Source organism: Littorina saxatilis, linkage group LG7 (assembly GCF_037325665.1).
Source record: "Littorina saxatilis isolate snail1 linkage group LG7, US_GU_Lsax_2.0, whole genome shotgun sequence".
Taxonomy (NCBI): Eukaryota; Metazoa; Mollusca; class Gastropoda; order Littorinimorpha; family Littorinidae; genus Littorina; species Littorina saxatilis.
This window is the reverse complement of record NC_090251.1, coordinates 34,074,523-34,100,498: the sequence shown is the minus strand read 5'-3', so window position 1 is coordinate 34,100,498 and position 25,976 is coordinate 34,074,523. Positions and strand designations below refer to the sequence as shown.

Here is a 25,976-nt window from a genome sequence, read left to right as displayed (position 1 = left end):
ATAATTCTTCTCCCGACGAATTGAATTAGCTTATATTATCCCATGACCTGCCTCTTTATCTCTGTTAGCTGAGGAGGTGATTATTCTGAATATTCCATCACAACCATATGGATATCCTATGGATATCCCATCACAACCGAGTTTCGATCTCAACTGTCATTGGTCATTGTCTTTGATTTCAGAGTACAATTGAATAATTTATGGAGGTCATCTGCATATTCAGAGTTTACAGATGGACTACTTTTTACAATTAGTCAAGTTTTGACTAAATGTTTTAACGTATAGGGGGGAATCGAGACGAGGGTCGTGGTGTGTGCGTGTGTGTGTGTGTGTGTGTGTGTGTGTGTGTGTGTGTAGAGCGATTCAGACTAAACTACTGGACCGATCTTTATGAAATTTGACTTGATAGTTCCTGGGTATGATATCCCCAGACTTTTTTTCTTCATTTTTTCTTATAACTGTCTTTGATGACGTCATATCCGGCTTTTCGTGAAAGTTGAGGCGGCACTGTCACGCTCTCATTTTTCAACCAAATTGGTTGAAATTTTGGTCAAGTAATATTCGATGAAGCCCGGACTTCGGTATTGCATTTCAGCGTGGTGGCTTAAAAATTAATTTATGACTTTGGTCATTAAAACTCTGAAAATTGTAAAAAAAAAAAAGTTTTTATAAAACGATACACATTTACGTTCATCTTATTCTCCATTATTTTCTGATTCCAAAAACATATAAATATGTTATATTTGGATTAAAAACAAGCTCAGAAAATTAAAAATATAAAAATTATTATCAAAATTAAATTTTCGAAATCAATTTAAAAACACTTTCATCTTATTCCTTGTCGGTTCCTGAAGAGAGAGAGAGAGAGAGATAGAGAGAGATAGAGAGAGAGAGAGAGAGAGAGAGAGAGAGAGAGAGAGAGAGAGAGAGAGAGAGAGAGAGAAAGAAAGAAAGAAAGAAAGAAAGAAAGAAAGAGAGAGAGAGAGAGAGAGAGTGAGAGAGAGAAAGAGAGAGAGAGAGAATGAGAGAGAGAGAGAGAGTTTGTTTGTTTGTTTGTTTGCTTAACGCCCAGCCGACCACGAAGGGTGGCCACACACACACACACACACACACACACACACACACACACACACACACACACACACACACACACAAAACCCGACCGACTGAATATGTAAGTGATCCACGTGTGAAAACCAAAACATAACAGCGCGATGACAGCCAACATTTCTATCCCCGACTGACAAACAGTAACACTGCATGCAAACTGACTTGGGTCAACGATCAAACCAGCACGGCCCGAACTGAATTTGTTGCGCTGCCATTATCGTGCGCAATTCTGGTAAAAATATAAACCCGGTATGCCGAATTGAGTATAACGAAAGTCGATGTCATATACATGATACACAAGGATATTTTAAAATGACTTTCAAAATGTAAAAGCAGATAGCAGACCTTTTTATAAGCAATTTGAATGACTGAATGTCTAGGCTACATACAAGTCGAATGACGCCGTCCATTATGCTGACAAATGGGAACTAGCTATGCGCATGAATTCATTGACATGAATTTCGACTGCGGAGGCTTTTGGCAAGCTGAAAACAGGCACGGGCAGGTTTTAGTGGAAAAAGTAAGTGTTTTTAATGAAAACGTCGGAGTAATGGGATAAATAGCTTACACACTCCGAGTTCTGATTATCTTGCATATTGTGTAACCTATATACAACTGCTTGCTACTTTTGGAGGCAAATTTGATTGAAGAAAAATTCGATCCTCTGTTTTTGTTAATATCCGTGTTACGATTCAGGAGGATACGTTCATATCCGTGCAACGATTTAGGAGGAGACATTTATGTCCTTGTAAATATTGTAGCCAAAGCTGAAAAAATGCTTTTGGGTTAGCAGGGGGAAGGAATATTTTCATGAGATTGTTTTAACACCACCCCCCCCCCCCCTCCCCAACATAAAAAAATCAAAGTTTTTTTTTTTAAAATTTGGATTTTGCTAGGATTTTACGTACAACTAATTAAAAAAATTCGATTTGATTGAGAACCTTGTTCCAGATGTACATAGACATTAGGTTAAAACTGTATTCTAAATGTCTGTTTGAATATTGTAGTTATTTTTGACATTTTCATTGATTTCATGTCCACTGACTCCATGTAACACGTGACAGGTAGAACGCAGATTTGACCTGTTTTGAACATGATGTTACTTTTTTTGTGGTGCTTTGATGTTCCATAATTACCTAATCTTCAAAATATGAATGTATCCTAAAGGTCTATTTAATATCACAGTTGTCATTTATAACATTTTGAATAATTTCATGTCCACTCACACAGTGTAACATGTGACACGTAGAATGCTGTTATGACTTGCTTTTAACATGTTTTGCTATTGTTTCTGTTTTCATATTCCATAAATAACCTAATCTTTAGATTGTAAATGAAAAGTTAGTGTATGTATAACATTCTGGTTGTTATTTCAAATATTATGAATATTTTCATGTCCATCAATATTTTTGTAACACGTGACACCTACAACAACATGTTTAACTAGTTTGAGCAAACTGTAACAACTTTTAGGGATATTTTTAACATGTGTCAGTGTTTCTGTTGAAGTGTTATATTTTATTTTAGGGTTTATACTTCTTGTGGTTACTTAGCAGAAAGTATCAGTTTTGACTTTTATGATGTTTGAGCGTTTTGCGACATTACGTGACACTGCATTCAAGATTTGGCTCCAAATGTACTTTTAAAGACTGATAATGCTTCTGCAGGGTCTGTTTACTAGAAATAAATCATTACCAGTTGTATGAAATGATATTAATGGCTTCTGTGGTCAGTTTTGTTGCACATGTGGCTTTTCTCAAAATTGGCGTTTTATGGCATATTATCAAACCGTACACATTTCCCAAATGCACAAACCATTCTTTTATTACACAAATGTGTTCATCAAAGACTAATGTATCACTTAAAACACCAAAAAAAATCAACTGAAAAGGTTTAGTTTGTCACAAATGTCCAAGCACCCCCCCAGCACCTTTTGGCAAAGCCTCATATATATATACTAGATGATTACCCGCTTCGCCGGGTACCTGCTTTGCCGGGAAGAAGTAGAGCCGAATACCAGGCTGCGCGTGGGACCCGGCTCTGCCGGATGTACGCCGGCTTTGCCGGCGCACGCAGGAAAGGAGATAAACGCGCAACAACACTGGAGACCTTCTAAAAATAGTAACGTGCAGTGACCTTCTAAAAATAGTAACGTAGTAACGGGAATATGGATTGACGCCACACGGAGGAAGGGAGATAATCGCGGCTGAAAACACTGGAGAAGATAAGGAAGAGTTACTGGTAGTGGATCCAGACAACAAACAAAAAAACAAAACAAAAATCGGTTCAGCGCACACAGCGCTTCGCGCTGAGAGCACATGTTGAAATATCTCATCGATGAGGTTGTGTCCGGGGTGTAGCTGAATACGGTGTCCAAATTTGAAAAAGATCCACCGAGAACTTTGGCCGTGCATCGCGAAGAGACAGACAGACAGACACTAGTCGTATATATATATAGATCTATATCTATATCTATAAATATATAGAGATAGATGACAGTGTATTTTTCGCGTAGCTATAAATTGATTCGACCTTTGCACTTTTACAATGAGGACAACTTACGGGTGCAAGGAAAGCGCTCTGGACAGTGCAGTGACATTCTAAAATAGTAACGTAGTAACCGGAATATGGATTGACACCACACAAAGGAAGGGAGATAAACGCAAAACACTGGAGAAGATAAGGAAGAGTTAGTGGGAATGGATCTGGGAAGATGAACAGAAAAACCAAAATCGGTTCAGCGCTGAGCACGTGTTGAAAATTCTCATCGACCAGGTTGTGTCCGGGGTCTACCTGAATATGCCCACCAAATTTGAAGCAGATCCATCGATAACTTTGGCTTGGCATAGCGAACACACACACACACACAGAGACAGACAGACACAAGTCGTATATATATATAGAAGAAGAGAGGGGTGACGGGGAAAGGGGAGGGGCAGGGTGGGGAGGGGGTTGTTTGAAACAAAAACCGAGAAGGGTATAAGGTACCAGACAAATAATATCCCAATAAAAACCAAGATAACCCTTTCACTGCTAGATGTAAGAAACAAGGGACGTAAGCGCTCTAAATGCATGTGTATGACATGTGCAACAAGAGTGAGGGGTACGTGGAACCAACCTCCTGACACCCGAGAGAATAGCAAGCATTGACATGAACAAGCAACCTTCATGCAGGTGCTGGGAGATTGGCTCCACAGAACTCTCCTTTACTCTTGTTGCACATGTTGGATAACTTTACAGCGCTTACATCCCTTTTTCTCTCAGATCTTGTTGTAGCCTCATTTCATTAAGTTTTCCTTTCACTGCCAGGCAAACTGAAAACAAGCAAACAGAAAAATCATACATAATGTTCCCCAGGAGTGCATAATTTCAATCTTATTGTAATAATGAAATAAAATAAAATCATTCAAAAGGGGAAATCCCATGAATGATGATCAAAAGCGCATGTGAAACATGTGTGGGACCTAGGAGTTTCGGGAAGGTCAGTTTTCAGTGGGTAGAAAGTGTCATTGCCTAAGTGGGCTTTCATATCATGTGCAACTAATATAACATGGAATTGCATTTGCCTTAACTGCTGATTGACTAATGACTTTCAGTGAAGAAAAGACAACCGTCAAGTTAATTCTTGGTTTATCAGTTATTCTAGACGCTTTTACCCCCAGAAAAGGAGGGAAAACATGACATCAAACAAAACCCATTAACTCGAAACCAAAGCTCAAAGAGAAAAAGAATGCACAAAGCTCCTGCTGACCAAGCCCAGCTGTACGGACAGCACACTGACCGCCATCTTGACCTCTTCACACCACCAGGTCAAAGGTACCCATGTAAACCAAGGAGGGACTACTCAGGCTTGTACATAGAATACGATCAACCTTCTACTGAGACACATACCCAAAAATCTACAGCTGGACTACTTCTTGTGCAGAGCAGAATTCATCAAAAAATTCCCACGAAAAATTCCCACAGATAGCACCCAGGCTGTTAATTGTGGGTATGTGACCTAGTGGACGGATGATTTTATCCCATGTAAAAGCCTGGGCAGATCTGAGACGGTGAACGGGAGTGCCTTTAACATTCTCAGGAAAATGTGGAAGTGTGTATGGAAGATAGACTGTAAGTGAAAGGGTTCCGGGTCTCCAAGCTGAAGGGAAAGGGGAGGGAAGAGATATAAAACGATGTTAGATACCATTCATGTTTGCGCCAATTCTGTAGACCCTATGTTGCTTTCTCTCACTCACTGCTCAGCACAAAGTTACAGGACACAGGTTAGAGGAGATTGGTAAGATTAAACAACAACCACATGTCATAGTAAATACAAACTGGAAATCTACATTTGTGAAACAAAACGAAAACAACAGTGTCAAATTCAGCTAAATAAAGCTAGATTTCACCTACACTCTTTGGCACGGAGATTAACATGTGCAAACTAGCATGCTAGTGTGCAAACTTAATGACAAAATAGCAAACACAAAGACAATACAAAGAAAACCTCTCCCTATCATGAAACTTGTTCAAAACCAGACAGTATAAGTATCTGAATATAACGCTGATTTCTGACTGCAGGGCGACAAAATTTGAGTTCTTTCAAACTGTCAACATAAACTAATAGCTCACAGTTACAATATCGATACTCTACACACAGATTGTTTGAATAAACCAAATGATAATACAGCCAAAACAACACAATAATCAAACCACACGCAATCTTTATCTGAACATCTACATTTTTCTGCAGCATAAAATGGTACAGGATCCGATCAAGAGAAATGACATGCTTAATGTCTATGGATACCTTTCTCCACTACAAGCGAAGCAAGACAATGTAACATGAAACAATTGGCACAGCAACACATACACACAAACACAAACACACTGAAGCACACACACACACACACAGAAGCACATACGCACCAAAGCACACACACACAAATACACACAGAAGCACACACACAGAAGCACATACACACAGAAACACATACACAGAAACAGACAGAAGCACACACACACAGAAGCTCACACACAAACATACACAGAAGCACACACACATAAGCACACACACAGAAGCACACACACACACACATGCACACACTCACACACACACACACACACATGCACACACTCACACACACAGAAGCACACACACACAGAAGCACACACACATAAGCACACACACATAAGCACACACACACACACACATGCACACATTCACACACACACACATGCACACACTCACACACACAGAAGCACACACCACAGAAGCACACACAATCGCTGTAGTTCTATCACCCCCCTCACCCTTACCCGCAAGCTCAACTAACAACATTCTTTGAAAACAAACACAAAAAAACAACAAAGCGGGTACTGACCAGGCAGAGCGTCCAGACTGACGTCACCGGGCAAACCAGCACAGGTGTCCAGTTTGACGGGGGTGATGGTGCAGGTCTGTGTGCACTGACCGTTGCAGTCCCCCGCCTTGTTACGCATCCGTGTCTCTATGATGCACTTCTCCTCCCCATTTTCCTGTGTAGTGTATGATTACAATAATAACAATGATAATAATGGTGAATAGCTTATCAATAATAAGTGGCTGCTGGCCTTGTACAACTACAAATACATGGTAAAGCACAAGTCAAAGCAGATACAAACATAGGGAAACCGCTGAACAAATCGAAGAAAAATAATTATACATTTTCTTTTCATGAAGTCTGTGAATTTGCCGTCAGTTTGAGACTGTCGCTTTTAAAGACACAATTTTCTCTGATTTTGGGATGTCTCAAAAACAGCACCACGCAAACACACACGCACATGCAAATCACACCAACCACACTCACGGTTTTGCAGATGACACGGCTCTCAGTCTGCCCCCCAGGGTTGGGGGTGGCAGGGTTGGGTTTCTGGGCACAGTTGTGGGTGAGCGGGGTGGTGGGGGTCTCGATAGGGGCTGCACTCTGAGCGGCCTGGTGGTACTTGAGGTAGCACCGCAGGGCGCGCAGGTTGTTGAACGCTTCCTGCAACTCTGGCTGCACCTCCAGGGCGCGGCGGTAGTGCCAGACGGCGCCAGAGTGGTTGCTGCTGGCCCACAGTAAGTGAGCGTACAGCATGTTCGAGTTGGGCTGGAAAATTTGACGAGAATAAATTTGTTGGGTTTGAATGTGTGCTTCTCTGAAAAGTCACTATGAAACAGGTGACAACTCGTTGGGTTTAAAAGTGCACATCTCATAATTCACCTTCAAAACAGGTGTAAACTTGTTGGGTTTAAAAATGCACACCTCTGAACATTCACTCTCAAAAGAGATGAAAACTTGTTGGGTTTGAATGTTTGCATCACTGAAAAATCCTACGCTCTTGTAGGTAAACAAAGCTGGACATTTGTCATTTACAATCAAGAGAAATGTGTACAGCTGAACATTCATCTTTTACAATCAAGACAAATTTGTACAGCTAAATATTCATCGTGTACAATCACAACAAATTCATCCAACAGCCACCCACACCACACTGCCCAGTACCTCGAAGTCACTGATGTTGAGAGCGTCCTTCATGACAACGAGGGCGTCGTCGATGCGGCCCCAGCGGTACAGGATGTTGGCCAGGTTGTTGAGCGGCACGTCGCGGTAGTCCGGGGGACTGAGGTGCAGGGAGCGACGGAGGCACTCCACCCCATGGTAGTTGTTGCCAATGATCCTCCAGTACAGTCCTGCCAGGTTGTACAGCACCCACTGTGGCCCAATGTTCTGTGGATTGGAGAAATGAGATTGAGAGATCTGTTGTTTTGTGTAGGCGAAATTGTACAACAAAATAAAGTTGTACCTGTCCATGACAGGCACAGTGGCGTTGTGGAAGAGACATTGGCCTCCTAATCTGAAGGTCGTGAGTTCAAATACCAGTCACAGCCACCTGGTGGGTTAAGGCTTGAGGTTTTCCCGATCTCCCAGGTCAACTTATGTGCAGACCTGCTAGTGCCTTATCCCCCTTCGTGTGTACACGCAAGCACAAGACCAAGAGCGCACAGAAAAGATCCTGTAATCCATGTCAGAGTTCGGTTATAGAAACAGGAAAATACCCAGCATGCTTCCCCCGAAATTGGCGTATGCTGCCTGAATGGCGGGATGAAAACGGTCATACATGTAAAAGCCCACTCGTGCAAAAACATGAGTGAATGTGGGAGTTTCAGCCCATGAACAGAGAAGAAGTACCTGTCCATAACAACCACCCAAGGGACTAACAGATGGTCGCTGTGAAAAGGTAAATTCTCCATTAGAAAGGCTCATCCGGGATCTTTTGGAGTGGTCATTGTGGGCAGGTGTCTCATCCCAGAGGTGGTCACAAGGGCAAGTTTGACTGTATTCTCAATTCTTACAAGAGATCACAAACCCCATTCTGAAAACTGTATCACTGTTTTATCCTGATGGTAACTTCTGCAGTAATCAAACACCAGCATAAAAAACAAACAAGCAAGGAAAGTTAAAGTACAGTAGAACCCCCTGTTTACGACTTTGGAAAAACCTTGAAAATTAGGTCGTAAAAAGGGGGGGTCTTAAAAGGGGGGTTTGAGTTTTTGGCCGGTCGGTCATGAATTTGGTTGCAGTGTATGTACTGTCATGTTTACACACAAACACACAGTTGCAGTTTACTGTCATATCAAAACAAGAAGGGCAAAGCCCATACGACTCACATGCTTGACCTTGACCTTTACATGACCTTGACCTTCAGGGTCAAGGTCAAATAACTAAACCTAGCAATGACATCATACACTAAGAACTGCTTTACACATTTTTCCTACCAAAATACATGTGACCTTGACCCAAGGTCAAGGTCATCCAAGGTCATGCAACACAAAGCTGTTAATTCAAGACATAGGAAGTACAATGGTGCTTATTGGCTCTTTCTACCATGAGATATGGTCACTTTTAGTGGTTTACTACCTTATTTTGGTCACATTTCATAAGGGTCAAAGTGACCTTGACCTTGATCATATGTGACCAAATGTGTCTCATGATGAAAGCATAACATGTGCCCCACATAATTTTTAAGTTTGAAACAGTTATCTTCCATAGTTTAGGGTCAAGGTCACTTCAAAATATGTATACAATCCAACTTTGAAGAGCTCCTGTGACCTTGACCTTGAAGCAAGGTAAACCAAACTGGTATCAAAAGATGGGGCTTACTTTGCCCTATATATCATATATAGGTGAGGTATTGAATCTCAAAAACTTCAGAGAAAATGGGAAAAATGTGAAAAATAGCTGTTTCTTAGGCAACATTTATGGCCCCTGCGACCTTGACCTTGAAGCAAGGTCAAGATGCTATGTATGTTTTTTGGGGCCTTGTCATCATACACCATCTTGCCAAATTTGGTACTGATAGACTGAATAGTGTCCAAGAAATATCCAACGTTAAAGTTTTCCGGACGTCCGGACGTCCGGACGGACGGACGACTCGGGTGAGTACATAGACTCACTTTTGCTTCGCATGTGAGTCAAAAACCACACACACAAGCACACACACACCCAAACACATTACAGCAGAACAACTTGAACTCAAATTTCAAAAAAATTTACTCATGGCGTAATGCTCGCTCCCCGCTGAGTGAAGCACATTTGACATTGTGGCGCAACCAGTAAAATCCGAATGTCCTAACTCGATAGAAAGCATAACGACTTTTCTCCCGAATCATCTTTCCGCTCATATGAATGATTCGTCGCCTTGCATCGCTAAACTTCACCACGATCGTTGAGGTCTTCGTGCAGGCTCCTCTCTTTGCGTACTTTCGCTTCGCTATCCTTCTCACCATCTAGATAACACCGAGTCATTATCCTTGACGACACACAGGATTTTCGTATTCCCGACTCCCAAGGAAGTCGCCGCGGATTGCCACTTCGCTCGATTAGCGATTACTTTATTAGCTCTCTACTCAAGAGTCGGCGCTTTTCTTTTTCTTTCGCGAATCTTCGTTTGTCAACAAGACAGTCGTCGTGACAAGATAGCGTGCAGAAAAAAACCGGATGTATCAGGATCTCGCGTGCGCGAGATTTCGTTTTTATTTCTTCTCGGAATAGTTGGAGGAGCGAGAGCCGCCATGTTGTGTTTTCGTCTGCTCGAAATATGCGCAAAAGTCGTAAATTATCCCAAAAAGCTCGGTCGTAAGTCGCGTTTTGGGTCATTATCCTTGACGATACCAGAGACTGTAGAGTACACAGAGACGCTTCATTCGGCGCTGAAAATTGAAACAGGAAGCCCCGTGGCGCCACCACGCGGAAACATGTAAAAACCTACTTTCCCTTTCCACAGCAGTAGCGATATCGTGCAGCACAACCATGGCCGCACCAAAAAGAAAACACAGCGGGGCATGGTCTTTGGCCATCAATTGCTCAAACTCACATGCCAAAGGCTTCAGGATGTTCAAATTTCCTGAGGAAGAGAGCAAGTGAGGATTGTTTTTTTGTTTTTTTTCTCTCGTTAAATGTCGGAAAATCAGTAAAAAAAATGTAGCGTCGAACTGCGTGTATTCTACCAGAACAGAGAAAACACACACTGTACACAAGCTCAACAATGTGATTGCGCAGTTGTTTAATTAACATCAGGCTTAATTTTGTTTTGAAGGACAACTGAACAATTGATTCTATTCTTCGTCCAAGCGCAAAAGTCGAAAACTTCTCAAACTAGAATACTTGTGACGATGCTGTTCAAAGTGTCATCCAGTCGGTCCGTACCTCGTTAATTCATCTCAATTCATGTGTGTGTGTGTGTGTGTGTGTGTGTGTGTGTGTGTGTGTGTGTGTGTGTGTGTGTGTGTGTGTGTGCGTGTGTGTGTGTGCGTGCGTGCGTGCCTGTGTGTGTGTGTGTGTAACTGACTCAGAGAGAGAGAGACTAAGAGAGAGAGAGAGAGGGAGAGAGAGAGAGAGAGAGAGAGAGAGTGAGAGGGAGTGAGAGTGTGAGAGAGAGAGAGAGAGAGAGAGAGAGAGAGAGAGAGAGAGAGAGAGAGAGAGAGAGAGAGAGAGAGAGAGAGAGAGAGAGACAATGACAATGACAATGACAAATCTTTATTTTTCGAGGGTGACAAGAATAAGCATAGATATGCTTTTTTGCATCTGGCCCTCGCCCTAAAGAGGGACTAAACTATTTTACTATAACTATGACTAGGGAAGAAAAAAAAAGAGAGAGAGAGAGAGAGAGAGAGAGAGAGAGAGAGAGAGAGAGAGAGAGAGCTTTCTGAACAAGAAAGAAGCAACCGATAAGAAATAAGACAATCATCGATCGATCAAGATTCTTTAATTAAAGTCAGCTAGGTCACAATAATGTTGTTTAAGTTGCTGTATTTTACAGTTTTCCTTACATGATAATTTCTTAGCACCGTGCAATTGACTACCCATTTCACTTTAGAGGTGCTGGGACGACGCCAAGTTGACTAAATGCCTTAGTTACCGATTTGACCGGGAACTCTTTCGTTAACGATTTATTCCTGACATATTTTCTCAGGCTTAAGTGACCATGTATACAGTATGTATTTGCATTTGACTAAAACACACAAAACTAACGACGGTTAGTTCGTGAAAAGACACTGACTTGAATCATGTTTGCATAACTACAGCGATGCAGCGGGTATTGCCGCCTAAGTAAATTTGATTTAATTTTAATCTACACCATTTTCTGCGGTGTTTTTATGGTCATTTAAAAAGGATGTTCACAAACAAACATTTTTTTTGTTCAGTTTCTTTTTGCAGCACTGTCAGCCGGACAGAACAGACAGTATGTTAATATAAACGTGATATAAACACAGCCGACAGCAGCCGCTATACGCGAACTTCCTTGTGCGGCAGGGAGTGGCTCTTTTCCCGCGCGCTGGCTGGCCGGTCTCACTTTCGCACCGCAGCGCAAAGAAGGATGAAGCGTCTCTGTATACTCTATAGTCTCTGACGATACACAGGATTTGCGTCTTCTCGACTCCTAAGGAAGTCGCCGCGGATTCTATCGTGCGCGAGATTTAGTTTTTTTTCCGTCTCGCGATAGTTCGAGGAGCAAGAGCCGCCATTGTATTGTTTTCGTCTGCTCGATTACAAATGCGCGAAAGTCGTAATTCATCCCCAAAAGCTCGGTCGTAAGTCGCGTTTTGGGGTGAGTCGTTCACTGGGGGTTCATTATATAGTAGAATGCATCCGTGGTAGCAAAATCGGTCGTAAAAAGGGGGTGGTCGTAAACAGGGGGGTCGCTAAGGGGGAGTTCTACTGTATTGGAATGTTTAATTCAGGTAAAAACAAACATTCACTAAATTAAACATTCAAATAAGATAACCTTTCTTGGTTTTTACATTTAGTCAAGTTTTGACTAAATGTTTTAACATAGAGGGGGAATCAAGATGAGAGTCATGGTGTATGTGTGTGAGACGGGCGCAGTGGCGTGGAGGGTAGACGTCGGCCTCCTAATCGGGAGGTCGTGAGTTCGAATCCCGGTTGCTGCCGCCTGGTGGGTTAAGAGTGGAGATTTTTCCGATTTCCCAGGTCAACTTATGTGCAGACCTGCTAGTGACTTAACCCCCTTCGTGTGTACACGCAAGCACAAGACCAAGTGCGCACGGAAAAGATCCTGTAATCCATGTCAGAGTTCGGTGGGTTATAGAAACACGAAAATACCCAGCATGCCTCCCCCGAAATCGGCGTATGCTGCCTGAATGGCGGGGTAAAAACGGTCATACACGTAAAAATCCACTCGAGTGAACGTGGGAGTCTAAGCCCATGAACGAAGAAGAAGAAGAAGAAGTGTATGTGTGTGTATGTGTGTGTGTGCGTGTGTGCGTGTGTGTGTGTGTGTGTGTGTGTGTGTGTGTGTGTGTCTGTGTGTGTGTAGAGCGATTCAGAGTAAACTACTGGACCGATCTTTATGACATTTTACATGAGAGTTTCTGGGTATGATATCCCGAGACTTTTTTTCATTTTGGGGATAAATGTCTTTGATGACGTCATATCCGGCATTTTGTAAAAGTTGAGGCGGCACTGTCACACCCTCATTTTTCAATCAAATTAATTGAAATTTTTGTAAAGCAATCTTCGACGAAGGCCGGACTTTGGTATTGCATTTCAGCTTGGTGGCTTAAAAATTAATTAATGACTTTGGTCATTAAAAATCTGAAAATTGTAATTAATTTTTTATAAAACGATCCAAATTTACGTTCATCTTATTCTTCATCATGTTCTGATTCCAAAAACATATAAATATGTTATATATTCGGATTAAAAACAATCTCTGAAAGTTAAAAATATAAAAATTATGATCAAAATTAAATTTCCGAAATCGATTTAAAAACAATTTCATCTTATTCCTTGTCGGTTTCTGATTCTAAAAACATATAGATATAATATGTTTGGATTAAAAACACGCTCAGAAAGTTAAAACGAAGAGAGGTACAGAAAAGCGTACTATGCAGCACAGCGAAACCACTACCACGCTAAATAGGCTCGTCAGTTTCACTGCGTTTTGCACGAGCGGCGGACAACGGTCATTGTGAAAAAATGCAGTGCGTTCAGTTTCATTCTGTGAGTTCCACACTTTGACTAAATGTAGTAATTTCGCCTTACGCGACTTGTTTATTCTTCATTTTGGAATGCTAGCAGCCTATCTGTTTCAGATTTGTTCAAACACCAACAAATTGCAAAGAAGAATTACCCAGAGAAGCACATAACAAACCCTGATGAAACAAACACATTCTGAAAAGGCCTTTTCACTGGAAGCACGTAGTTTAACTCTTATTAGCCTGTAACGTTTTTTGCATGTCCCAGTGCAAAATCCCATAAGGATTTGGGGAAAAGAGACAAAATTTGGGTGTGTTCAATAAAAAAAAAATATTCTTATTGTTTATGGATGGATTTACTTGATATTTTTTTTGACCATTGGGGAATGAATGTACTTTGCATTTATGAAAGGTTTGTGGGTTTTTTGTGATAATTACTTGTCATAAAAAATCTAATTAATTCATAATTTCAGGTAAAAAATAAATTATGAAATAAAATAAAATAAAACAAAAAGCAATGAAGGTGTTGTGTCTGTGTTTTATGTTGGTTGTCATGCACTGTTATCTTATGATTAAAAATAACACCAACTTTACTCTTGGGGAGGTAGTTTTCACAGGTAAAATCCCAGGTAACGTATCCACGTAAAATCCAAAAAGGAATCCCGTTTTTGGCAAGCGTAACGTTCAGTTTCATCCTTGATTTTCTCAATGAAAGCCAATGGAAACAGCTGGTAAAAATAGTCGACTGCTTCAGCATTGTATGGAAGAGGCTGTGTAGGGCCCACACTTTCTAGGAATGCATCTTCCTCCCACTGTTCAACGTTTCCACGCCATTGTGCATTATCGTCAATGTCATCATCTGCGGATGATTCGTCCGAACTTTAAGGTTCAAAATCACTCAAATCGGCTGTGTGAACACTTGAAACCTCCAAAATTGATAGATCACTCTGTCCACTATCAGCATCACCACCATCGAAGTCATTCTCCACATTTCTTGCCTCAAACCCATGAAAAGACGTGTCACTATCACTATCACTCGACTCCATTTCGAATTTTCAAAGCTAACAAAAAAAATCCTTACAAAATCCGTCCACAAAAATCGAAATTACATTCAAAAGTCCTGAACAAAATGCACCGGCAGCATTGGCATGTGTGTCGAAGGACTAAAGCTGTTTTCCAATGCAGGAGAGCATCGCAAGGCTGGTAACTCTTGTTTAATGACACTAGTAGAGAACGAGCGGTATGACACGGTATAGGATGATACGGTAAGGAGCGGTATGGCGCGGTATAGGACGTTAAGAGTTAAAACTGTCTGTGGAATGTGTCCCTTTGAAATATTCTTCAATGAAGCTGAAAAGGGCTGAACCTAACTAAATCGAACTGAACTGAAGTGAAAGCACTGCAAATTGTGTTGCCTGACGTTACCTTTTTGAGGGCGGTAAGAATTCTCTGTCCCACCTCTTCCTCAGTCAAAATGGCATCGTTGTTGACATGCTGCAGCAGGGTCTACAAACAGATGACGAGCAAGTCAAAATACAACCTAATATGTCAGGACAGTATCACTTATGCCTCAACTAAACTGCCTTGGATTCATTAATATAAGCTGTATGCTTCAGTTCGGATCCTCAGTGTTCAATATTGTATACTATTATACATGTCACAATATAAAAATTGAATAAAGTTTTGTTTAAACAAAGTAAACTGCCTCAAGCTCATTTATATCTATGGGAGGAGAATTCTCCAGCCTGCATTCACTGCTCACCTGGCGCATGGAGGGGTCGTTGTACTTGAGGGGGATGCGCGATCGCTCAGCGTAGCTGACAGATTTGAGGTGATCGTAAGTGTTCTCACTGCCCTCTGCCAGTTCCATCAGCGGCACGCACACGGGTGGGTACCAGGGTAACGGGTGTTCTTCACCGTGGGGCAGGCCCTGTGCCACTGTCAGCAGAGCTCGCACCCTGCAGGAAACAACGTGCTGCATTTAGATTCTTTCCTTGAGGCCATTACATGTTACAAATTGTTTGAAAGGCCTCATTTCTACCAAACTTACACATGGACAAGACTAGACAAAATTCTTGAATTTTTGAGAAAAGGCTTAGATTGTGACAGCTATTCTTGGCTTAGATTGTGACAGCTATTCTTCACTCTCCCATCACCATCCCTTACTTTCCTTATTTGTGTGTGCTGGTCTCATAACCCAGTGTCTCCGAGGAATAACGTTTTTGTGTGTGTTTTTTTTAAACTCTTTTTCTATTTTAAATTTAAATGCCTAACACTGTCGACCACTCTTAATAAAATTTACTCTTCTTCTGTGATAATCATTATGAAACATGAAAATAACACCCACAGAAGTGGCATATTTCTAGTACTGTACCACACTCTTGTCTACCTGCAATGCACACTCTGCAAAATGGACACCCAAAGGCGATGAAATGAAAACCACAAATATCTGTACGCATGCATGTAGTATCAAGTCTTTTCAAACAAAGCTCACTTTCTTGCACACAAAACCTGAGGAAATGAAGATGTTTGTGGCTGACTTACTCAAAGCCTTTGTTTTCTGGTGTCAGGAAGCAAGTGGACAGGTTGCGAGGGTCTGGAACTTTCTGCACGTACGTGTCACACTCGTCCTTGCCGGGCCAGGCCTCTACCAGATGCTCTGCGTTTAGAAACTGAAACAAAAGAAAATAGAAAATCTATGCAGATGTTTGCGAAGAAGTAACATTTAAAAAATATAAACTACATATATGCAAATTTTTGCACAGGTGTGACATTTTTCATATTATTGGAAGTGGTGTTTGGTCCCTCACATAAAAATGGAAAGCTGTGTCAGAATGTTGGAAATAAAACAAAAACAGTCTTTCGCAAAGAGACATTTTGCACATTACCACTGCGTCCCGATTACTCAGGGGAGTCAAAAACTCCCCTTCTTTAACCCCTTGACTGCCTCAGGACGGGTATACCCGTCCTGCACTTGTGCATTATTTCCATGATTAGATACTAAAAACAGATTCTTGGTTGAATTTCTTTTAAAAATAACATAGGTTTTACTTTTCTACCTACTGCCAGTTTGGAGCTAGAATTTTTTGTGAATTATTACACCCCGAACTCCAATATTCCCTGGCAGTCAGGAAGTTTTGATTGGCAGCGAAAGGGTTAAAGATCCTCTTTCTGAGATTTTCTGTTCATTTTCTCAAATATTTGGTAGTCTTCAAAAGTGGTTCTTCTTCTTCTTCGTTTATGGGCTAAAACTCCCACGTTCACTCATGTTTTTACACGAGTGGATTTGTACGTGTATGACCGTTTTTACCCCGCCATTCAGGCAGCCATACTCCGCTTTCGGGGGAACAAAAGTGGTTCTATTTTATTCAAATGTCAAGGGAAAATGAAGAAGACTTACCTTTGGGGGTGGGGGCTTGTGTTTGGAGAAACGTGGGGGGTGCTGGGGCTTGGTGTAGTCAGGTGCGTTCTTGGAAGAACCTTTCTTAAAGCCGTTGTCCTCCTCCTGAAAACCAGTCCCCAGAAAAATGCACACATTTTCCTTGATGGGTTACAACACAAAGATTCTCCTGACAAACAGAGAGCAAGTACAATGTCAAAGTTCAACCTCTTCTCATGTCAAAGAACTAAAAAAGACAACTGATATATTTTGGAATATTTCTTACCTGTGGCAAGTTAAGTACGTGGCGACTCTTTCGAGCGCAAACTCAGGGAGTCCCACATCATATCATCCCTCGTAGTGCCCCGATGGAATTAACATCCGCCGTTAATTCATTCATCTAAACCTTCCCCCCGCTGTTCCACCTTGTGTGTGTGTGTGTGTGTGTGTGTGTGTGTGTGTGTGTGTGTGTGTGTGTGTGTGTGTGTGTGTGTGTGTGTGTGTGTGTGTGTGTGTGTGTGTGTCCGCACGGGTACGTGAGTTTTCTCTTTCGTTCCCATTCAAACCCCCCCCCCCCCCCCACTTTTTGTTTGGTCTACAGACCTCAAAACTGCCGCTTTTCAACTCTAACTTTTTCTTGCCTGTGCTATTGTTGGCTTCCCCTCGAGTAGCTTCCCTTGCTTCTCTGTCTTTGTCATTTGTTGGTTTGTGCAGTGCAGTTGTTTTGTCAGTTATTCTCCTCTTTATCTGTTCTATCGTCTTTCTTCTTCTTTTTTTGTGTGTGTATTTTTGTGTTTTTGTGCCTGAAGAAGACCCTTAGGTCGAAACGTCGCTGTTATTCGTTCCGTGTTCGTCATTTTAACGTGAGTACATTGCTTTTTGGTATCTTTACCTTTGATAAGTCAGGGGTGGGACTCTCTTGTGATGAAAAAAGAGGAAATCCCCGAATTTTTGTTAAATGGTACATTAAAATCTGTGCAATCTGCTGCATTCTGAGACTAAAACTCAACTCGTTTGGATCAGGTAAAAAAGACATTCTCCGCACTCCCCCCCCCCCCCAAAAAAAAACCCCACACACACAAAAACAACAACACCATCAACCAAACAAAAAAACCACTTTCACACAACAATGGTAACATTGTAATGGTGCATACTTACGTAATGAACCATGTATCCATAACCCAATACTGCCAATAGTATGATTCAATGCATTGAAGCTCAAAATTACTATTAGTTATCAGGAGTTTTAAGTCAGCACAATTTAACTCTAAAGCCTCCAGTGTTCTGTTCCATCTTCACTTCTCTCCATATCATTCAGTCAACAAGTTATAGATACTGTGATGAAATGGGACGCGGAAAAATAGAAAACTCCAGCGGAATTCGTAAGTTGTGTCCGCGGAAATCCGCGGATTCGCGGAAAAGTCCCACCCCTGTAAGTAAACTTGTTTGGCAGTGTAAGATTTAAAGCATAAAACACAGCGACTAATTTTTCTGCACAACATTCAAATGATTTTCATGTCTCTCTTCTTCCTTCAATCTTACAGTCGCTCACTCTCTCCCTTCCACTATCTCTCTCCTTTCCACTGTCTTCCCAGCACACCCACCCATACCCACACAGGGGTCTGACCTCAAAGTGGACAAGCAAGAAAAGTCTGAGCGTTTTCTTCTTCCTTTTTTTGTTTCCTCACCTGAGGTTTTGATCCTTTCATTGATCAATACCAAGCCAGCCGCTCGATCTCCAGATAAGTTCTTCATCTGTTTCATAAGTGTTTGTCTGTCTGCTTCAAAGACCTGTGGGTCGACGTACTAGTAAATGTAACGTTTTGTTTTGTCAATAATAAACGTTCCAATTGCCTACCATTCTTGTTTTTTTCTTCTTCTTCTGCGTTCATGGGCTGACACAGTGGAGTTTTACGTGTATGACCGCTTTTACCCTGCCATTTAGGCAGCCATACGCCGCTTTCTGAGGAGTTTTTTTTTATTCTCACCTGAGGTTGTTCGGTGTCCTGTGGGTCATCCAGGTACTGGAAGTCAAAGTCCAGTGTGGGGGAGCGACGACTCCAGGTGCACAGCAACACTGACTTCCCCTCCCGCTCTACCATGCGACAGTACTCCCCTGTCACACACACACCGTTCAACAAATCACAATCATTCTTATTCTTCTGTGTTTGTGGGGTTGGACACTCGTAGGCACGGTTGGGCTTTTATGTATATGTCTGGGTTTTTTCCATGCCATTTAGGCAGTCATACTCTGATCCCGGAGTATTTTTTAATTTCAATATAGAATTTAATCGAATAATTCTTGTAAAAGCCGCTAGTGGCTTTTTAAGAAATTAATTCATCAAAACTCTCAAATCCAACTCACAACAGCAAGCAGTGAGGGTGTTGATTTTGGGTATGTGACCAAGTGGAGGGATTGTTCCATCAAATATCAGGTCTGAGATGGTGAGCTAAACTGTTTCACAAGGAGTGTGCCTTTAACACTTTCTACCCCACCTATGTTGACCAAGTTTATTTTAGCCGAGACCAGCTGTGCTGCAGTAGGTCACTCAGAATTGTAGTAACTGTGTAGAAACTGTGTATCAACACGCTGGAATGCAGGCGTTAGATCGACGTTACACGAAGCGACTGAAGTGACTGTGTGTACGGATATGTTCCTACCAGGTTAGATTAGAGGCGTGTGAGTGGGTACGGATATATCCATACCTGGGAGACAATGAGTTAAAGAAAAGTTCCAGAAAAAAAAGAGAAACGTAGCATACCCATTTCGTTGTTGTTGTCCCTCATCTTGGCGTGTTCGTAAGCAATGCGCTGTGAGATCTTGACCTCGGTGGGCACCTGCTCCGAGGCGAGTTTCTCATTGTGGGTCTGGTAGTGGTCATGCTTCCTCTGGTAGTCCTTCAGCTCCTTCAGGGTCTTCTGCAGGGCCCTGCACCACAAGAGAGAAAGGCATCACTGGGGGTGTATGATGAGTACAGGGGAAAGGCATCACTGGGGGTGTATGATGAGTACAGGGGAAAGGCATCACTGGGGGTGTATGATGAGTACAGGGGAAAGGCATCACTGGGGGTGTATGATGAGTACAGGGGAAAGGCATCACTGGAAATGTATGTATTGTAAAGCGCTAAGAGTAGACATTTCTAGAATAGAGCTATAAAAGTTTGCATTATTATTATTATTATCACTGGGGGTGTATGATGAGTACAGGGGAAACGCATCACTGGAGGTGTATGATGAGTACAGGGGAAAGGCATCACTGGGGGTGTATGATGAGTACAGGGGAAACGCATCACTGGGGGTGTATGATGAGTACAGGGGAAACGCATCACTGGGGGTGTATGATGAGTACAGGGGAAACACATCACTGGGGGTGTATGATGAGTACAGGGGAAAGGCATCACTGGGGGTGTATGATGAGTACAGGGGAAAGGCATTACTGGGGGTGTATGGTCAGGCATGGGAATTGAAAATTGTAAAAAAGGCGGAAAATTTATAACTGAAGACGCGAAGCGTCAAGTCGACGGCGCGAAGCGCCTAACCTTACTAGGGGGGTCCGGGGGCATGCTCCCCCGGAAAAAAAATTCTCCAAAGAACCCAGATGGTGCAATCTGGTGTCATCTGAGCTCCAAGTTTGCCATTAAATTCTGTTTTTAGAATCAGAGTTTTTAGTACCAATTTTTGCTTTTTTGAAGAAAAAAAAATTATATACATATATATGTATTATACAGTGAAGTCCGGGTACAACGAATCTCAAGGGAGATAAATTTTAGTTCGTTATATCAGCAATTCGCTGTGGAGTTTTCAACCCTAAATGGTTTTAAGACAAGTTTTCCCACTCACCTTCAAATGATCGTCCCATCGATCTTTCCTTGGAGAGAACAATCTCTGCATGTTTTCAACAGCTTCATAATATAATCCATAGAGAGAGGCATCGTTCAAATGTTCACTTTACTGTCACAATTTTAGAAGTAAAATTTAAAAAGTCGTGTAAAAGCATGTACATGTACATTCTGATCAATCTCCGATCAATCTCCGATTTCATGGTGTCCACCAGTTCTGGTGCATGTACTACCCTGGCCAAGTTTCCTCTCAAGACATCAAAGAGACCGCCCCATAGGTTAAACTCCCCATAGGTTAAACTCGGTCACTGACCCGGGTGCAGGAAGTGTTTCCTCTCTCATATGAAAGGGGAACCACCTCTCATAGCTAAAACTGAGTCAATGACCCCTAGAAAGAAGGTCAGTGTCTATAAACAAGGCCATCCAGCTATCACAATGGACCTGCCTTTGATCTCGCCTCACACACAGATCGTTGTAGCCTTGTGACTTTTAGAGACAAAGGTACACTACGAATCCTATAGCGTGCCCGCGAATCAACAGCGAGCTGTTTCACTAAAGTTCAAGTAACTGAGGCGGGCGGTAGCAGTGCGTGAACAAAGTACGGACAGTTTTCGCGGGCTTTTGCGCAAAGGCAAAAGTAACCGGTGCTTCATTTGTTTGCCTCCCCCCTTTATTTTTTCGGCGGACACTTTTGCTTTTTCGGCGGAACAAAATAAAAATTCGGCGGAAATCCGCCGTTCGGCGGACAATTCCCATGCCTGATGATGAGTACAGGGGAAAGGCATCACTGGGGGTGTATGATGAGTACAGGGGAAACGCATCACTGGGGGTGTATGATGAGTACAGGGGAACTCCACTTTTAAGACTTCCTGCTTTTATTAACAATTTGTGTTTTTTCCAGACTTTCTGTTTATAACCTTCGTAAAATTGCCTCCTTTTAAAGACCTGCTTTTATTAGAAGGTATAAAATAAAGGGGGTTCCGCTGTACTCCTATTCTACAGTCACATAAGACCCATGCACGTAATGCGTTTTGAAAGCTGTGGATAGTGAACTTTAGGATTTACAAGAAAACAAGATATTTTTACACCACTGTAAGAAAAATGAAGTAAAAAGGTAATCTTAGCCAGGACAGACTTGTGGTGGTTACAGGACAGTTTACACAGGACGTAAGGTATCCTTAAAGAAGTCTGTCAGAAGCAGTATGACCCTCCCGGTTCTAGGCTAATTGCCTCCCGAACAATTGCCCCCCTAGAACAATTGCCCCCCGTGACAATTGCCCCCCATTTTTGTCTGTGAGTTTATTGAATTATCACGTGTGTTATTGTTGTTTCCAGGTAAACATAAGCAAATAAAGTCATACATAATTAAAGACATACACACAGACAAACCGACACAGACCCACACACTTATTGATGTAAATGACTTTTATAAAAACGTGCACGAAGAGTGCTCAGAAAAGAGTCGGGGGCAGTTGTCCTCCCATAGTGGGGGACAGTTGTCCCGGGGGCAATTGTCGTAGGGGGGCAATTGTCTGTGGGCAGTTGTCGGGGGGCAATTGTTCGGAGAAAATTAGCCTGCTACCAACCCTCCCTTACCTGTGCTGGGCCTCCAGAGCTCCCTCCAGTTTGGAATGGCACAGAACGGCATGCTTTCTCTTGGCCGCCGCCTCAAAGTCCGGCTGAATCTTCAGCGTGTTCTCAAAGCAGATGATGGACTTGTTGTATTCCCCAAGCACCTGCATCACAATCACGCTACATGTTAAACTAATTCCTACAATTCTCATGCATGTACTGAATTTTTTTAGATTTTTTTGTTCTCGTCATATAATCATTCATTCGCTTGCGGCTTCGTGGCAGGCGGAAGAAAAAAGTCAGCCAGATAAGTTATCGTTATTAATTGTTTGTCTGTGCACTTAAAAGACCGTTGGGTCGATATATTTGTGAATGTATTGTTTTGTCAATAACAAACGTTCCAACAACCTACCTTTCTTGTTTTTTGATTATGTACTGATGAGTTTTACTGATTTATGTGAAGCTCTTTTGTATATACAAAAAGTTGAACTGGGAGAAAGGTTCTAAGGAAATCATTTATTCTACATCTGATTTGGCAAAATACATTCAATTGCCATGCACATTTTTGACCACAACTTAAGAGTTTCAAGTTTCAGTCTTGTCTTAATCTGCGGCAGGTGTAACACACAAGATGTAAGGCAGGGTTTGGCAGAAAAGGGTTTGTGGGGGATTAGGGGTGCATGGTACGCCAGAGTTAAAAATAAAAGTATTATTATCATTCTTCTTCTTCTTCAGCATAGGTGGGCTGCAACTCTCACAATGGCAGACACAAGCAGGCCTTAAGACTGACACTAACATAGCCACTTGAAAGAGGTCCCTACTTACTGCATAAATGTTTCCGAGAGTGAAATGGTTGACGTTGAGTTCGCGGGAAAGGTCAAGGGCAGAGTGCACCAAGATGGCCGCCTCATTGGAGTAGCGCGCTCTGTGCAGGATGTTAGCCAGGCTGATCAGTGCAACGTCCTTTTGATATCTGAAGGAGAAAAATTAAAAACATGCACTTCATTTTAAACCGTAATAAATTTTCTATTGCCGTAATTCTTCCTGTCCTTTAGAAAGGTTGCATGAGATGATGTAATACAGTGAAACATCCCTTTTACGAATTTCAATAACATGTTATGTCAGGATACCTGTTGAGTGGTTGTTATAGACATATGGTCATTACAGAACGGTGGTGGCAAGAGTAGATTTGATTATCTTTGGAAACCATCACTGTCTTCGTATAATTGAATGGACTTTTGCTACTAAAATGCACATAGAAGCAGTGTTGTTCCCAGCCTCGAGGACAAAATGTCAGTTGGACCTGGATTAAAAATATGTATTGGTCCAAATGTTCTTCTTGATAAATTGATGCTCAGAAGACCTCCAACATGTCAAAACTATCGAACGTCGACTAACCAGGGGTCAGATCAATGTGTCAAATAAAAAAAAGTATATTTTTTTTACCAAAGACAGAGACTACTTTCCCCTTCTAACCTTGCCCTCAATTCTGACTACAGGCATGAGATAAACCTCCCCCAAAGAGAAATTTTGGAGAAAAAACCCAAGGCACATCTGCAGATCTCTTTGTGGAGCTTTGAAAATGCCAGAAAAATCTTGTGTTCCTTTTATGAAAGGACGCCTCTAATGAGAGAACACTCTCAGCCGATTTCAAGAGGATCCTTACATAAGACCACTTGACTGTATGTAAATGACAACTTCAGTTTCAACAGCATAAGCCAAGCTTGCATTTTCAGTTGCACACCAAGCATGTAAACTGGTTTGCTTCCTCTATCAAAAGTGAGCAGGAATAACTCATTCAGGTCCAGTCGAAACCTGTCAATAACGACTACCCAAAAGTGGTTTCTATAGACAGATGGTTTTGAATAATAATAATGAGTATTCAGCAGACTTCCACTAACTCGCAGTCTTTGGGGTGCAAAGATTTTTGATCGCGATATATCCGATTCGCGATGCCGTTTGGGGTCCAATTAAAGGGAAGACAAGAAACCGCGTTCTCTTCTGAGTCAGAGAAAAACGCGGTTATTTCCCTTGTTGGTCACAAAAAGCCTGTGAGCGTCACGTTGGCGTGTGTGCGTTTGCCGTGTGAGTGCATGTGTGTGTGTGTGTGTGAGTGCATGTGTGTATGTGCGTGTGTGTGTGTGCGCACGCACGCCTGGCATGTGGTTGTGCTACAATGTTCATGTGTATGTGTTATTGCGTTTCTCGCAAGTGTGACGCTTCTGTTGGCAACTAAGTTCTCAAAAGATTAACTGCGATGACACGTTTTCTTTTATCAGCAGATGACGATTTCTTTTCTTTTTTCTCCGACTCATAATGAATACATGTTGGGTTTAGCGATGGTCTTATATTGACAATATACTATTTGACACCAACGATAGTTAGATCAGAATGATTGGTGGATCAAAATCATTGGTTGACGTTTACGTTTTTAGATGTGTCAGTTACATGGATAAGCTTTTTTTGTTTTGTTTTGCTTTGTGTGAGTCTGAGTTGACACGCGTTTTGTCTTTGGCAGAAAGCATGTAGATTTCTTCTTTGATTGTTTGCTTTTTCTGCCACCTGCTATAACGCAAAAAGCTGAAGCACTTCATGGCGCCTGTAGAAAATCCGGGGCGTCTAGCTGAGATCGCGATTAGCAGGACTCGAGTGTTAAATTGCATGCCTGACTAGATTGCAGAAGACTGAAGCGCAGTTTAAGCACTTGATTGGCGCCTGTGGCCACCCGGACCGTCTAGCAGAGATCGCAATTAGCTGGACTCGAGTGTTCAACTGCACGCCTGACTGGCCATACTGACTGGTCAGACACTTAACCTCTATAGGCACGTGGCCAATTTGACGATACCGATCGTGGCATGAAAGTTCTTGACTGAGTGGGGCACGTGCGCGTGAAAGGTTTGTTTTTCTTTTGTTCGCAGGTCTCGATCAACCCGTAATGTACACTACCTGAAAACACACACACACGTAGAACACTATTTGGAGAGACTGAGGGAGAGAAAGACTGATAAGATGAAATGACAATTTACTGCATGATGAAAGGCCATTGGACCCAGAGAGAGATAGCGTGGTTATAATAGAAATTTTTTTCATGATCTGTACTATTTTTTGGCCTTTACGTGACTAATTTTGTATAAAAAAAAAAATTTTTTTAAATAATACTTTTTTTTTAAAAGGTCGGTCCTGTTTTTTTCGGGGTCCAAGAGGTCTCCGCGATATAGACGAATTCGCGATTTATTGGACCGCGAGTTAGTGGAAGTCTGCTGTGTATTTACATGGCGAAAATCCGAAACTAGTTCTAAGCGCCATACAAAAACATACATTAATAAACTATTCTGTAAAGAATTCCAAGTCAAATAATAATACACATCAAAATATACTTATGGAAATGTGAAATACATAGGGAACAAAAACCATTGGGGGACCCTTTGGGTGGTCATGATGGGCAGGTGATTGTTCTAAAGAGGTGGTCGCCAAATGAGGTTTGACTGTACTTACCGCGGAGAGTGGTGAAGGGCTCTTCTGATGCACTCTATGGCCTCCAAGGGTTTCCCCTTGATTCTCCAGTAGAACG

At 42.0% G+C, this 25,976-nt stretch overlaps 1 protein-coding gene across 9 annotated transcripts in view; it reads right to left on the bottom strand.

Annotated features, from left to right (window-relative positions):
* The window catches only part of LOC138971249 (tetratricopeptide repeat protein 17-like), an 80,751-nt gene that overhangs the window by 45,957 nt on the left and 8,818 nt on the right, over positions 1-25,976 (bottom strand). For 7 of the 9 annotated variants that reach the window (XM_070343941.1, XM_070343940.1, XM_070343942.1 and 4 more), the window contains exons 6-18: positions 25,901-25,976; positions 23,231-23,378; positions 22,430-22,569; positions 19,757-19,923; positions 18,983-19,110; positions 17,016-17,120; positions 16,160-16,287; positions 15,378-15,573; positions 15,041-15,121; positions 7,620-7,844; positions 6,942-7,223; positions 6,477-6,630; positions 5,297-5,347 (exon numbers count right to left, since the gene is read on the bottom strand). The exon at positions 25,901-25,976 is cut by the window's right edge and continues 34 nt beyond it. In XM_070343941.1, coding sequence (XP_070200042.1) covers positions 5,297-5,347; positions 6,477-6,630; positions 6,942-7,223; positions 7,620-7,844; positions 15,041-15,121; positions 15,378-15,573; positions 16,160-16,287; positions 17,016-17,120; positions 18,983-19,110; positions 19,757-19,923; positions 22,430-22,569; positions 23,231-23,378; positions 25,901-25,976 — 1,881 coding nt within the window. The remainder of the gene's footprint in view (positions 1-5,296; positions 5,348-6,476; positions 6,631-6,941; positions 7,224-7,619; positions 7,845-15,040; positions 15,122-15,377; positions 15,574-16,159; positions 16,288-17,015; positions 17,121-18,982; positions 19,111-19,756; positions 19,924-22,429; positions 22,570-23,230; positions 23,379-25,900) is intronic. The other 2 variants (XM_070343943.1, XM_070343944.1) reach the window with 1 other exon arrangement.